This window comes from Leptonychotes weddellii, chromosome 6 (genome assembly GCF_054177405.1).
Source record: "Leptonychotes weddellii isolate Sample4059 chromosome 6, ASM5417740v2, whole genome shotgun sequence".
In the NCBI taxonomy this organism is placed as follows: Eukaryota; Metazoa; Chordata; class Mammalia; order Carnivora; family Phocidae; genus Leptonychotes; species Leptonychotes weddellii.
The window spans coordinates 101,959,973-101,975,906 of NC_138374.1; the positions used below are offsets into that span (position 1 = coordinate 101,959,973).

A 15,934-nucleotide genomic window follows, 5' to 3' on the forward strand; every position below is an offset into this window, starting at 1 on the left:
AACTTAATAAAAAAAAAAGAAAACTAGAATGGAACCTTATGGTGCTGCATTGGAACTGGAAGGATCAGTATGAACTCATAATACCTAAATACTGTATATGTATATATACTGTATACTGTATATGAACATACAGAAATAAACATACATGTAAAATGTATTTTTTATTACATCTACATAAACATACATATTGTCTAGATTTGTTGCTTTTAGGAGGACCAAAACCTGAATAGTAATGAGCATGCTTAGCACCAGATCTTGGTTTCTGAATAACTTTCCTTCTCGGAGAAACAGCTGATTCCAAGTCTGGGGCAGGGAAGGTATAAGATGACACTGAGACATCTTGTTGGAGAAAACATGGAAGTGCTCACAGACTGTTGGGGACATATCAAAAGCACATAGAAACTTGAAAAGGCTCCTAATGGTCTGACCTGGGACAAAGTGAGCATCAAAACAAATGATAGTAACAGATTTAATGCTGAATAAAATAGGAATCTGTAAGTCCATACTAATATAAATAAAAGAGTAAGTTTAAAGAAGAACAGAAATTTATGTAGTCTCAAAATAACTCATGCAAAGTACTTATTATTTACAAAGGGAAAGAAAGTAACTTTATAGTGAAGTCTGACAGCCGCCCTCTTAATCGAGTGATCAAGTCAACATCATCAGTAATGGGATAAATCAAAATCAGGCACCACCTGATTGAATGCAGTGAGAACATGGCATCACTTCTGTAATATTCCAGCTAAAGATGCACAATCTGAACCTAATTATGAGGAAATATCAGACAAATTCAAGTTTGAGAAACATTCTACAAAGTAACTGGCATGCAATCTTCCAAAGTGTCAAGGTCATGAGAGTCAAGTAACTTTTCCAGACTGAAGGAGACTAGAGAGATATGAGAACTAAATGCAATATGTGATTTTGAACTTACCTTCTGATAAAAGCACATTATTGTGACAACTGGAGGACTGTCATACTCCAGGAAGATAGAATTCTTTGTACAGTGTTTGAAATTTTCTATAAATTTAAGATTGTTTCAAAATTTAAAGTGTATTTTAAACATCAAAGCAGAAAATGCTAAGATTTATTTAACTATACAATTATCCAGTGTGGGTTCTCCAACACTATATTAACACTTTACAGCATCTCAGAATAGATCCAAATTTTGCTTTTATCTGAATACCTCCTTTGACTCTTGTATCATTATATTAATACTGAATAGCTAAAATTAAGTACCAAGAGCAAAAATGGTCTCTCTCATTAATTCTGAGGAATATATCTGGATTGATAAGCAAGAACAAGGCTCTCTGTCCCAAATGAGTTTATAAATGGAAAACATTTTTCAACTATCATATGAACCACGTGTCCCTTTCAAAACTTGAATATTCCATGGGAAAAAAAATAAAAACTCTCACTATACATAAAGATACATACATAGAACTTTATTCTAGTTCATCTAACATCTATGAACATATCCATCAGACGAGAAAGTGAGGCAGGATTAGGTATTAGCAAGCAACATGAGAGAGAAAACAAATAGTAATTTCGTGTAATTTACCAATTTATTCTCCCCTGCCGACTTTAACTTCTCCTGTAACTTTATGGTGGTCTGTCGGATCCTTTCTATCTCCTCCTGCTGTTTCAGAATCAGTTGTCTTTCCTTCCGAGCTGCCTTATTGGCTTCTTGAAGACGTTTAATTTCTGCCTAAGGTTTAAAGAATTAGAAGAGCAACTGAAATTTGGAGGATACAAGTCCAAAGTAGTATTTTAAGAAAGCCCAATCATCACATGTATCAAAAATAAAAACATACAGTATATTCAAGATAAAAGTAATAATATTGAAAAATTTTGAAGTAGTGAAGGAGGAAAAAAGTCTCACAACCCCATCATCCTAAAACAATAAACATGATCCCTTAATTTAAATAATTATAATTACAACAGACTGACAATTTTCTATCCCCCTTTTAAACTTAAGATACCCTTCATATTTTTCCATAGTGTTACTTGGTCTTTACACTTATTTATTAGCTGCATAACAAGTAAAGTAGTTAACGTAACCATTATTCTACTGCTAAAATCTTAGGCCCCTTATAATTTTTTACCATTCCAAATAATGCTTTAATGTCTGTAACTGTTTCATACTATGGATTTGTTCTTTAGGAGAGATTCCAAAATGTAGGACAAACAAATCAAAGAGGATAAATCATACTATGGCCCTTAAAATCATTTAAAGATTGCTTTCAAAAAAGAATGGTCTCCACCACAAACATTTAAGACTATACTGCATCAAACTCTCTCCACACAGGGTTTTGTTAAGTTTTCTGTTACTAACTAAATGGGCAAAAGATGATACACTTCACTGTTAATAATTGTTAAAATTTAAGAGCCTGTCCTTTTTTTTCCATAAATTTATTTTAATCTGTGTTCCTGTCAATAATGTAAGCCTATAAAGACAGTAATAATCAGCGATGTATAATTTCTTTTAGTCATGTTTGATTTTTGTAAACTATCTGAAAATGCAGAGACGTGCACAAAAATATCTAATTTCTAAAATCTCATACTAACAACTGTTAATATTCTGTCATATTTTATCCTAGTCTTTATTTTGTGAAGAAATAAAACATTACAAATAAAACCAGTATGCAATCCCACATCCTTAGAGGTAATCACTACCATGGTATATATCCTTCCAGCACATTCTTTTAAAATTCTTCTACAGATATTTGTACTTACCTGCAAAAAACACACACTGTTTGGTCTGTATGTTTTTAAGTAGTTTATAAATAATATCACACATATATATTTTCAACCTTGCTTTATTTACTGGACATTGCTTTGGCTACCTCTCTGTGTTGACTTACACCTAAATGCTGCATAACACTGGAAGCATATACTATTTCATGTATCCATTACCCCTATATGTAGATAAAGTTGTTGTTCACTATTGCAAACAATGCTACAATGAACAGCCTTATAGTTTTTGTCTTTGGCACATGTATGAGTTTCTCTAGAGCAGTAGTTCTTGAAGTGTGGTCCATGGACCCTAGAGGATTCCCAAGGTCCTTTCAGGGGACTCTCAGAGTCAAACAATCTTCATAATACTAAGACACTATTTGCCTTTGTTCACTCTCACTCTCTCAGGAGTACACAATGGCATTGTATGCATTTTAAAGAAAATAACTATCTTCCAAAACAAACAAACAAAATATTTAGTATTATTAGATTTTTACAAATCTCTTTATTTACTGACTTGATTTTTTGAAACATCATGCATTGGTCATTTGGAAAATATCAGTTCACTGAGTTATGCAGATCTTCCAAGTGTTGACACATTTCATTATACAGTATAAAAAAATCACATTCTTTCACATCATCACAGATCTCAAAAGAAAAGTTCTTTAGTATTAGGTGGTGGACAGAAATTTTCTAAAATTCTGCCTTGAAAGCCTGAATTCTGTCACTGGCATCAAATAGTGTTACAGCTGTTTTCTATAAAATAACAGGCACACTTTGTTCATTTTTGAGAAAATGACTGTCAAATACACAAATCTGAATAAACAGTTTGTCTCTGAATAATTTTTTCAAGGAAAAACGGTATTCCGTGAAAAAAAAATGGCTAGTTCAGCTTGCAACTCAAACAACTGCACAAATGCCTTTCCTTGAGTTAATCACTGTCCTCTGGTATCTGGTAAAAGTGCTTCCTTGTGTACTTCCTATTTTTGTCACGCAGAGTATGACAATGAAAGTACTCAAAGGTCAACACTCAGCAAAATTAATAATTTTTACTACTTAAGCAAGACATTCTTCAGTGAAGGGGCTCCTGGCTGGCTCAGTGTGTTAGGTTAAGCGACTGCCTTCAGCTCAGGTCATGATCTCAGGGTCCTGGGATCAAGCTCTACATTGGGCTCTCTACTCAGCAGGGAGTCTGCTTCTCCCTCTCCCTCTGCTCGTGCTCTCTCTCTCACACTTGCTCACTCTCTCTCTCAAACAAATAAAAAATAAAAAAAAAAAAAAAAAAAAAAGACATTCTTCGGTGAAACTACTGCTTTTTGTTTGTTTCACTGTGTGTGGCACTGAAAAACATGACGGTTACTAGTATAGTCTGGGGCCACTGCTGCCCAGATTTGTGCTAAGGCACTGGCAGTTTTACCCACCATTGTTTTTGTACCACTTAGTACAAATGTCAAACCATGAAAAGGGCAAATTCATATCCCACTATTAGGAAAACAGTTTTGACCTCCATAACCCATGAAAGGGTATCAGGGACCCCAGAGTTCCACAGAGCACATTTTGAAAAACTGCTATTAGTTTAGCCCTGAGTTTCTAAACCAATTATTGTATACATTCACCCAATCCAAGCCTAGAAAAGAAACTGTTTCAAAGGGATTCTTGAAGGAAGAGGTTTGCTTTTCTTTTCAGAATAAGCTATAAGGTTGTACAAACTATTCACTTTAAAACGGTTAATGGTGTAAGTGGATTATACTTTAAAATGGTTATTTTGTTATGTGAATTTTATCTCAAAAAACAAAAAAAGAATAAGACATAGGAAAATATGTTCTCTCTCATTTTGGATACAGCTGTGCGAAGATATGTGGCCAAAGTGGTTATACAATCTCACTACCAGTCAAAATAATTCTTATGATACAACTGTAGTAAATATCTTAGTACATACATCCTTCCACACTGGTGCTTTTATTTCTGCAGGGTAATTTTCCAGGGGTAGACAGATAGATCAGAGTGATTTTGCACATTTACTGAAAAAACATTCTGAAGTACTATAGGGGTGCCTGGGTGTATCGGTCAGTTGGGCGGCCAACTCTTGATTTTGGCTCAGGTCATGATCTCAGGTGCTGGAATCGAGCCCCACATCAGACTCTGTGCTCAGCAGGGAGTCTCCTTGAGGATTCTCTCTCTCTCTCTCTTCCTCTACCCCTCCCCCCTGCTCACATGCTCTCTCTAAAACAAAGAAATAAATCCTTAAAAATATTTACGAGGATGGTATCATACTGTACATATTCTTTTGCATCTTGCTCTTCTATAAAAACCAATATTATGATTTTTGATAAAGATCTACTGCTATAACTATTCAATATGGTAGCCACAGCTCCATGTAGCTATTTAAATTAAAATTTCAGTTTCTCAGTTGCACTAGCCATGTTTTAAATACCGAAAACTATATGCGACTAATAGCTACTGTATTGGACAGCACAAATACAGAACATTAATAATAATTTCAGAAATCTCTATTGAACAGTGCTGATATGTAATGCATTCATTTCCTGCAGTATTGTACTTTCTTGCAGAAATATGCTTTGTTTCATCTATTCTCTTAATGAAAGAATTAAGCTGTTTCCATTTCCCCCATACATGTGTGAAAACTTCTCTACTATATATACCAAGACACAGAACTGCTGATTCACAGATTATATGTGTTGTCAGCATAACCAGATATAGTCAAACTGCTCCTAAGTGGTTACACCAATCACCATTTCCACAGGTACAGAGATCTCAGGTGACAAAACTGGAGACTTAAAAGGCTTCCAACTCAGTCTCTCCCTCAAACCATTTGCCTATTCTTAAGCAGCACAGACAGAAGGCTAAGGAGCTACACACCAGAAACCTCTCAGCAGCAGGGTAGAAATCCCCACAGTCTTTTGTGCTGGTCTACCTGGCTTTCAACTGAAATCCCTGGAAAGTTACAACCTAGGGTCAATGCAAAGCAGAAGCAGACTGAGGCCTGCCAACTCTGCAACCCAATACTAACCCAGCTTAGTTCCTGAATGGATTTAAGTGAATTGCTGAGCACTCTAACAGCACAGCAGAGGGAAAAAATAAGTCCTCTCTGGTGGGGGAAGATAACATCATCTGGAGCCTTTGCAGTTATTTATACAGTATCCAGCATTTAATAAAAAATTACTGTAAGAGGGGCGCCTGGGTGGCTCAGTCGTTAAGCGTCTGCCTTCGGCTCAGGTCATGATCCAAGGGTCCTGGGTTCGAGCCCCACATTGGGCTCCCTGATCAGCGGGAAGCCTGCTTCTCCCTCTCCCACTCCCCCTGCTTGTATTCCCTCTCTCGCTGGGTCTCTGTCAAATAAATAAAATCTTTTAAAAAAAAAATTAAGAGATTCTTAATAATAGATAACAAACTGAGGGTTGATGGAGGGAGGTGGGTGGGAGCGGGCTAGAAGGGGGATGGGTATGAAGGAGGGCGCTTGTCGTGTTGAGCCCTGGGTGTTATATGTAAGTGATGAATCACTGTACTCCTGAAACCAATATTACACTGTATGCTACTAATTAGAATTTAAATTAAAAAATGAAAAAAAACTATTTAGACATGCAAAGAAAAAGAAATCATATGATAATAGAAAATATAAAGAGAAAACAGTAGCAGACACACAGATGTCCAAATAGCTAGTTAGCAGACAAGAAAGCTAAAATGACTATGAATGTGTTGAAAAAAATATGGGAAAAAATAGAAAAATTGATAAAAAGGTAAACAAAGAATTAAAATCTATAAAAAAGATGGAGTGCCTATGTGGATCAGTCAGTTAACCGTCTCACTCTTGGTTTCAGCTCAGGTCATGATCTCAGGGTTCTGAGATCAAGTTCTGCGTTGGGCTCCATGCTCAGTGCCTTGTAACAGGTCAATAAGGGAAAAGAAAACTAGAATCCACTGAATACTTACCAGGCACTGTGAAACACATTTTACACATGTTACCTCATTTTAATCCTCACAACCACCATATGAAGTAATATCTTACTCATACAGATGAGGAAATTAAGTCTCAGAGAGTTACTTAAACTTGACCATTATTACAGAGCTGCAAGTGACAAAACTAGAATTCAGATAACAGCTAACATTCACTGAGCATTTACCACTGTGCCAAGATCTACTGTAAATTTATTATATGTATTAACTCATTTATTCCTCCCAACAACCAACTTTCTTGAAGGAGAAAACTAGGGCTGAATTAGTATGTTATCATTATTATCCTCGGTTTAAAGATAAAGAAACTGAGGCACAGAGAAGTCAAGTAACTTGTCCAAGGTTATGAAACTAATAATTGGTAGATTTAGAATTTTAACCCAGGCAACTTGACTCTGGAGCTTGAATTCTTAACCACCAAACCATGTTATCTCTCCAGGATTCCAACCTGAGGTGTTTCTGAGTTCACTGAGCCAAAATATTACTCAATTTGTAATGAGTATGTCCTGAAAGTCTATTCAGGAAAATAGTGACTAAAAAATTAATCCAAATAGACTCTTTTACAAATACCTTAATTTTTTAAATATGCGTTTTTTAAAGATTTTATTATTTGTTTGGTTTGTTTGTTTGTCAGAGAGAGAGAGAGAGCAAGAGAGGGAGAGAGGGAACACAAGCAGGCAGAGGGAGAAGCAGGTTCCCTGCTGAACAGGGAGCCCCATGCGGGACTCGATCCCAGGACCCTGGGATCATAGTCGAAGGCAGACGCTTAACCGACTGAGCCACAGGCTTCCCTAAATATGCATTTCAAATACTATTTTATTTAACAAAGGAAGGCAGGTTTGACTCTATATTGTATTAAGTTAGCAGTGACACAAAATCAGAAATATAGCAGACTACCAAGCAGTTTCTGTAATTATAGTAGTATAGGCAAAGACAGTGGTAAATATCAACTAAATCTCATTTAAGATGATAGTAAGAAAAAGAGATTAGGCAAAATAATAGATTCCACCATCTAATTTGCCTTAGGAGAAATTCTCTTAAAGAGTGTTTTTTTCTAACATACCTTCTCTTGCTGCAACCTTAAAAGCAAACCGCGCTGTTTCTTCCGAAGTGGGGGCATTTTATCATCTTCTCCTTTGTCTCGTAGATGTCTGCAAATATTTCACATTGAGACAAAGAGTAGATTAAATTTCTATTATAACGTCAAGAATTCTCTACCACTAAAAAGTCTCTAAAACAATTTAACATTTTCAAACGTGGAAAACATGCAGCAAAGCCTACCCCACCAAATATTTTATTGCATGTATAATATATGCAAACTCTAGACTGTGTCCTTTAAAGATAAAATTGCTTTGAGAAATTTACAACACAGTAAAGGAATTAAGTATTAAATAACAATATGAGAGTCAGTTAGTTGATAAAAGAGAAATGCAAAGAGAATGTTATGAGTAGGAGATCTGAACAGCAACAGGATTCAAAGACGACTGCCATACTTCTAGGTTAAGAAACTGGGTTGGTCAAATCAAATTAAATTAAATGAGGAAACAAAAACATCTTTAAAGACAAGCATTTCCTTTCAATTAAAGAAGAAATTGGAAAGCGAAAACTATGTTCATTGAAACAACTTACTTTTTCTGATGCTCTAGCCAGGCTAATTCAGCCTTAGTTTTCTCCTTCAAGGCTTTCTCACGGAGACGCAAGAGTGAAGACTGGTGAGCCGCCCTCATTTCCTCTTCTTTCATGTACTGTCGAACCATCTCCATAGTAAATTTAGAAAAACTATCTTGTCCTCCTGAGAATGGCATGCTCAGCTCCTAAAGTGGAGATTTTATTTCAAGTTTATCATTATCTAAGCCTCTGGAACTTAATTAACATTGTTAAAAGAGGCATGCACTTATAAAAGTAAGCTGTGTATATAAAAAGGCTGCTGACCATGTCAGAGAACACTCCTCAAAAAAGGCACATGAGAGGGCGTAACATTCATCAGCTAATTTATTCAGCCAGTGAAATTTGAACAAACAACTACATAAGCCAGGTACTGTCCCAGGGGCATAAAGCCCAGTAAGAATTGTCCCTGTTGTCCAAAAGGCTAACAATTTAGCAAGATGATATAAACTTTTAAACTGGAATAAAGTGTTATAAGAGTGAAGCAAATGAAACACTAGAGACATAACACTGGCTCCAATCCTCAAAGGCTTTCTGAATTACCCCAAGGAGTAAGTCTGTGTTCTACTTTGTAAGGAAAGCGAAGCCAGATTCTATAGCAAAAATATAATATAAAACTGCTATCTTAGGAAAATCATTCTGGTAGATGACAACTGAGTTCAAGTACAAAATGTATGGTCATCTCTTTGAGAGAACGCATCCACGACTACGTATGAAGTACTCTCCACAGGAAAACCGCAGCACACCTTGGCAGAAGACAGTGTTGCCTTTTCTGGAGAGGCTTCATCGTCAGAGTCATCATGATGGCCTCTCTTCTTTTCCATGTTAAATCTGCGATGACTCTCAGAAGGTAGTAAAGATCGAAATGATTTTTCTTCTATTTCATCTTCTGTCATAGATTCATCAAATTTCAGGGAATATTCTGTTGCAATAGAAGTGGAATCTAAAAGAATTTGGAACAAGTAGATTTTATCATTATAAAAGTTTTCATCAATTAGTAGCCCCTGCTGCCTCTTTATGGGACAATCTAACATAAATTCATAGAATTGATCGGTATGGAATAATAAAAATTCACTGATCTAAAAATACTAGTACAAGAAATATGGTAAAAGTGTAATACACTTTACATATAAAGAGCTCTTACAAACCAATGAGAAAACTACTAATAATCCTATAGAAAAATGAGAAACAGTCATGATCAAATGCTTCACGAAGAAAACATAAATGGCCAAAATAAAGTAAAAAAAAAAAAAGTTTAACATTATTAGCAGTCAAAGAAATGCAAATCAAAATTTTTTTAGAACTCATCAATACCATGGTAATTTAAAACACGATCGCTCTTTTAGTTTGGTTCTTGTGTGCCTTTGACATGCACACCTCACCTCCAATCCTTTTCTTATTTGGACAGCCTTACTTTCTAGTACTATAAGATATTCCAGGTTCATTTTGTATTTTCCCTGCCCAGTCCTAGAATCAGTCATTTCTCCAAGAGCTCTAATTTCTTTCACTGGAGAATATTTAGAAACCACAATTATGGGCACTGGTTATTCCTTGTTTTTTTTTTTTTAAAGATTTTATTTATTTGAGAGAGAGCAGAGTGAGAGAGAGCACGAGAGGGGGATGGAGGGGCAGAGGGAGAAGGAAAGCAGGCTCCCCGCTGAGCAGGGAGCCCGACATGGGGCTCAATCCCAGGACCCCAGGATCATGACCTGAGCCAAAGGCAGACACTTAACCAACTGAGCTACCCAGGCACCCCGGCACTGGGTTATTCTTGTTACTACTAGAGCATCACTGTTTCTTTCCTCTGTCAGTGGACAGAGCTAGATAATGTATGCATGTATACTAACCCATGTACACACACACACACACAGAGTAGATCCTGTATCCATCCATCCATCCAAAGATGGATTCATACTGATGTCACTGACTCTAATCCAGCACCTTAGGGTTCATTCTAGTCTTCCTTTCTTGTGTATCTAATATCCTTCTCCACCACTGAGAAACCCGGCTCCTACCATCCAACATCAATTTACTTATTTGTTCAACCCCATACATACTAAGAACTGTTTACCTGTACCCCTGTGAAAAGCTCATTTACCAATTAGAATACAGTGTTTATATACTGCTCTTTTTATATTTAGGCTTACAATTTCTACTCAAAAATGCCATTTTCCAAGTTTACTTAGGTCAGCTCCTTTTTTTTCCACCCTCTTCAGTGTGCTTATGCCATACATTTATAATACAGTTAGATTCATTTGTCATAGACTGCATTCCATTCTAGATTTCCCAGCATCCTGGTTGATGTGTGTGTTTAGTTTGCACATGTTAAAGTTTACTCTTTGGGAAATACAGCTCTAGGGTTCTGATAAATGCACAGCATCAGTCAGTACATAAAGAACCATACAGGACATCCCTTACATAAGTTGTTTCACACTGAAAGTTCTCCTGTGCATCCCCTTTGTAGTTTAACCACTTCCTCTTTTACCTAACAGTTGAGAACCATTAATCTGTTTTCCTTCCCTAAAGTTTTGCCTATTCCAGAATGTCATATAAATGGAACCATACACTATGTAGCCTTTTGGGGCTTGCTTCTTTCACTTAGTAAAATTCACTTAAAATTCATCCATTATGTTGCATGAATCAATAGCCTGTTCCTTTTAATCGCTGAATAGTAGTATTCCATTGTACAGATCTACCAGTTTGCTTATCCATTCTCTTCATAAGACATTTGGTGGCTTCCAGTTGAAAAATGATGCTATGAACATTAGTGTATAGGCTTTTGTGAGGACCTAAGTTTTCAACTTGTTTGCCTAGGCATGTGATTGCTGGATCATTAGAAGATACTGTGAAAACGTCTTACAAAGTAACTGTACCATTTTGCATTCTCATCAGCAATGAATTCAAGTTCCTGTTGCTCTGCATCCTTGCCGTCACCACTTTGTTGTCAGCTTTTTGGGTTTTAGCCATTCTAATAGGCATGTTGTAGTATCTCATTGTGATTTTAATTTTCATTTCCCTAACAACACATGATATTGAACACCCTTCCTAAGTCTATTTGCCATTTGTATAGTTTCTTCAGTAAAGTGTCTGTTCAGATCTTATGCACATTTTTTAATAGGGTTGTTGATTTTTTTGTTGTTGAGTCTTAAGAGTCCTTTATATAATTCTGGATGTAAGTCCTTTATCCAATATGTGATTAACAAATATTTTTAACAGTCTGTGGCTTCTCTTTTCAATTCTCTTAACAGTGCTTTTCACAGAGCAGTTTTTTAATTTTAACAAAGCATAACTTATCAGTTTTTTCTTTCACAGATTGTACTTCTGGTGTTGTATCTAAGACATCACTGCTAAACAAAAGGTGACCTGGATTTTCTTCTCTTTTCTTCTACATACAGGTTTTTAAAATGGTGTCGTTTCTTTGGATCTTGGTTGTCCTGTGAGTTTTAGTTGCCTCAGTCTCTCCAGACTCCCAACTCCACTTATTCCACTCGGGAAGACTACTGGAACTCCATGCCGTGCGGCCTGGAGACTCCCTTCAGGCAGTAAGCTGGAGCAGTCATAGTGCTCACCTCATCTGCTTTTCATATATCATGAATCAGTAGCATTCATTGCCTGATATTCAATGTCTTAAAAAACAGTTATTTCATATGTTTTGTCTGGTATTTGTTTTAGGAGGGAGGGTAAATCTGATCCTGTTCCTCCATTGTGGCCAGAAGTAGAAGTCCAAGTAGTTCAATTTTATATCGTTTAAAGAAGTGAAATATATCAAAAAGTCATGGTTCATGACATTTCAGATTAGTCACTTGACAATGATAAATTTGCAGTTATTGGAGCCAGGCACCATTGCAAACAACTTGAGAACAACATTAAACAAGTCACGGATGATTACTATTTACTCCTTCTGAGACTCAAAGACACTTTCAATAAATAAACTTGTCTTCACTGTTTTAATTACAAGCACTATTATTAAGATAAAATTTTGCAGAGATTAAATTCATCCTGTAGGAGAAAATTAACAGATAATTTCTTTATTGTTTTCCTATATCCTTTATTTATCTCATTATGTAGAAGTTATTATTAAGTCTGATCCTAGAATGAATTTCATTAGTTTTTAATCCAGCAATCCATAAAACATTTTTGAAAACATTCTGAAAAACATTCATCAATCAGTATAAAAATATGAGCATGCCTCTCGATATTTAACACCAATGTATTAGTCTGCATGGGCTACCATAACAGAACACCACAAGCTGCTGACTTAAACAACAGAAATTTATTTCCTCACACTTCTGGAAGGGTTGAATCCAAGATCAAGGTGCTGACAGGGTGGTTTCTGGTGAGACCGCTCTCCTTGGCTTGCAGGCTGATGCCTTCTGTGTCCTCACAAGACCTTTTCTCTATGCATGTGCACTGCTGAGGTCTTTTCCTCTTCATACACGGACACAGGTCCTATGGATTAGAGGCCCACCCTTCTGACCTCCTTTAACCTTAGTTACCTCCTTATACAGTCACACTAGAAGTTAGAATTTTACCGTATCAATATTGAGGATATACAATTTATTCCACCCTCTCATTCCCCAAAATTGATTCCTTCTTGTACACAAAATACATTCATCTCATCCTAACAGTCCCAAAAGTCTAAACCCATTCCAGCACCAACTACAAGTCTAAAGTATCATCTAAATATCATTTAAATCGGGTATCAGTGAGACTCGAGGTGTGATTCATCCTGAGGCAAAATTCCTTTTTAGTTGCAAACCTGTGAAACAAGACCAGATATGTGCCTCCAAAATACAAGAGTGGGACAGGCATAAAATAGACAATCCCATTCCAAAAGAGAGAAATCAGAAGGGGGTGATGGGTCTCAAGCCAGTCCAAGACCTAGCAGGGCAAATTCCATTAGCTCTGAAGGCTGAAGAATGGACCTCTTTGGAAGGATGTTCTGCCCTCCGGCCCACTGGGGTGGGCTTGCCTTCTCAACCCTGTGTGGTAGTACCATCCCCTCAGCCACTGGCAGTGCTTTGCTCCTGAGGCCGTAAGCCAGGGCAACCTGGACAACTGAAACCAAGGAGGTGGCCCCACGCTCTGAAATCAGTGAGGGAGCCTTGCCATCTGGGCTTGTAGGCCTGGGCCTGTGGTGGCGGTGGCTGCCCTGCTGATCTCGGGTCATTCTTCCCTTTTTTGGAAGGATAAGGCATGTTCACAGCCTAGCTCTACTGTCTCATCTGGTAGAATCCCAGAAGTCCAAAAGTTCATCCCATCTCTGTGCTCTTTCGTCCAAATTGGCAGTGCCTCTGCCGGTATAATCCCATCTCTACTATTACTGGCTTCTGCTGAGATGGCTGCTTAGATCCATGGATAATCTTTTTACGGAGTGATTGTCCAGTCACATCCTTGGTGTTCTGTCCACAACATGCTTTTTCATTTTTCACAACATGGATGGCCTGAGAATTTTCCAAATCTTCAAGTTCTGGTTCCTTTTCGTTTAACAATTCCTTCAATTTATCTCTCCTCTCATATTTTACTAAAAGCAATAAGGAGAAACCAAGGCCATGCCTTCAACACTTTGCTCAGAAATCCCCTTGGCTAACTATCCATGTTCATCACTTTTAACTTCCACTTTCCACAAAACACTAGAAACACAGTTCAGCCAAATTCTTTCTCAATTTAGAACAAGGACTGACCTTCTTCCAGTTTCCAATAATATATTCCTAATTTCCATCTCCATCAGACTTTATCAGAATCATTTTTAACCATATTTTAATCATTTTAACCATCCATATTCCTGCCAACAGGATCTGGGGGCAAGGCAATGGGGGTTTTTCTAGCATGTACCTCAACACTCTTCTAGTCTCTATTCATTACCCAGTTCTAAAGCCACTTCCACATATTTGGCATTTGTTATAGGAACACCCCACTTCTGCATAACAAGATCTATATTCATTAGCCAGGTGGTATTAATTACTTCTGGGTAACAAGATCTCTATTGTTAATTATTCATTAAATATAGACTACTATACCCATAAATTACATTCATTATAAAATTTACAAACAAATTTAAAGGATGAGAAAAAAATCATTATTTAAACATCTTCTTTCCCTTTAAAGACTGTCTTGCCCATCCTGCTCTGAAGACTACAGTTCTCTAGGCCATCAATGAAATACACTGCTTAAGAGCCAGTCATTTAAAAAAAATTCTTAAAGGTGTCATTTGTTGCCAAATTCTGTTTTCTTAATTATACTGTCTACTACCCATGATTTGATAAGGATACACCTACGATCTAGAAAGAACTAATGAATTTTAATCTAGTTGCTATATCTAATGTTGTCATTATTTATAAGAAACTGTATCCTTATATTGCTTAAAATTTAAAGTTCTAATAATGTATTCTCTTTTTTATGATTATGTTATATATTGATGATAGGATAAAAGTAATTTTTTTGAATATCTATTTTCCATTCACAAGTATGCTCTCCTAGGTTTAGTTTTGCCTCCCCTTAGGATCATGACACACAATCGTGTTTAAAATACTGGCAAGGGTTACTGGCATAATGTATAGCTTTGAAATAGTTTCACCTGGATACACTTAGTATCAGATTCAAATACACACACACACACACAACCATGTTCTAATTATATTAACTAGCTCAGTCACAAATATGTCAAAGGGTTCTGGAAGCCTCCCAAACAAATAACTGTATATACAAACGCAAGGAATGTTACCTTTCTCATCAGGAAGAGATGGCACACTGTCACTTCGTAAAGAATCATCCACAGCAGTCTGAACCTGTTCATCAATAGAACTCTCCATCTTTTCACCATGAAGTTTCCTCTCATTTTCCTTAGAAGATGGAACTGAAGGGCTTTCTTGACGGCTGCTACCACTACTACTTCTGTTTATAGATATTATGGAAACAAACAAAAAAGAAAAAGGGTGATAAAATAAGGTTCATAAATTCAAAGTAAATTTATTTGGCAAGGGGAATGTGCCTCATGATCAAGATATGAAATGATGAAACAAGTAACATAAAACATAAAATGCTAAGTAGACAGAAGTCTGAAAAGAAACAGTTGTAGAAAAGAGGAAGGTTTCACTCTTAAATAGCCATGATAAGTAAGCACTATTCTCAGGCTACCACTTCCCCTTTTCCTTTCATTTAAAAATCAAAATACTAGGAAAAGGGGCTTCTATTTGGCTGTTTCAACTCCCTTACTTTTCATCAACATCACAACTTATCAAAATCTACTTCAATCCCAACTACTCTACTGGAATTGTCCTTTCAACCTCTACCTAAACTTGAATTCCCAAATCCAATGGATAATTTTTCTGCAACATTATACGGTGTTGATCTCTACCTCCTTCTTTAAAAGCTCCACTAGCTAAAGCAAATGTAGTAAAATGTTAACATCAGGATAAAAAAATATTTAGGAACTCTGTATTATTCTTGCAACATTTCTGTAAGCTTGAAATTAAATCAAAATTAAATGTTAAATAAAAGACCTTCCTTTCTTACACTCCTTGTTCTACTCTCACCTGCTTTTCTATCTCCCAAACCAGTTTTT

General features: G+C 36.5%; 1 protein-coding gene across 6 annotated transcripts in view; it reads right to left on the reverse strand.

Moving 5' to 3' along the window:
* CEP350 (centrosomal protein 350) overlaps positions 1-15,934 on the reverse strand; it is a 155,174-nt gene that overhangs the window by 54,080 nt on the left and 85,160 nt on the right. For all 6 annotated transcript variants that reach the window (XM_081824786.1, XM_081824788.1, XM_081824784.1 and 3 more), the window contains 5 exons: positions 15,095-15,264; positions 9,117-9,313; positions 8,335-8,519; positions 7,769-7,856; positions 1,559-1,705 (listed from right to left, as the gene is read on the reverse strand). In XM_081824786.1, coding sequence (XP_081680912.1) covers positions 1,559-1,705; positions 7,769-7,856; positions 8,335-8,519; positions 9,117-9,313; positions 15,095-15,264 — 787 coding nt within the window. The remainder of the gene's footprint in view (positions 1-1,558; positions 1,706-7,768; positions 7,857-8,334; positions 8,520-9,116; positions 9,314-15,094; positions 15,265-15,934) is intronic.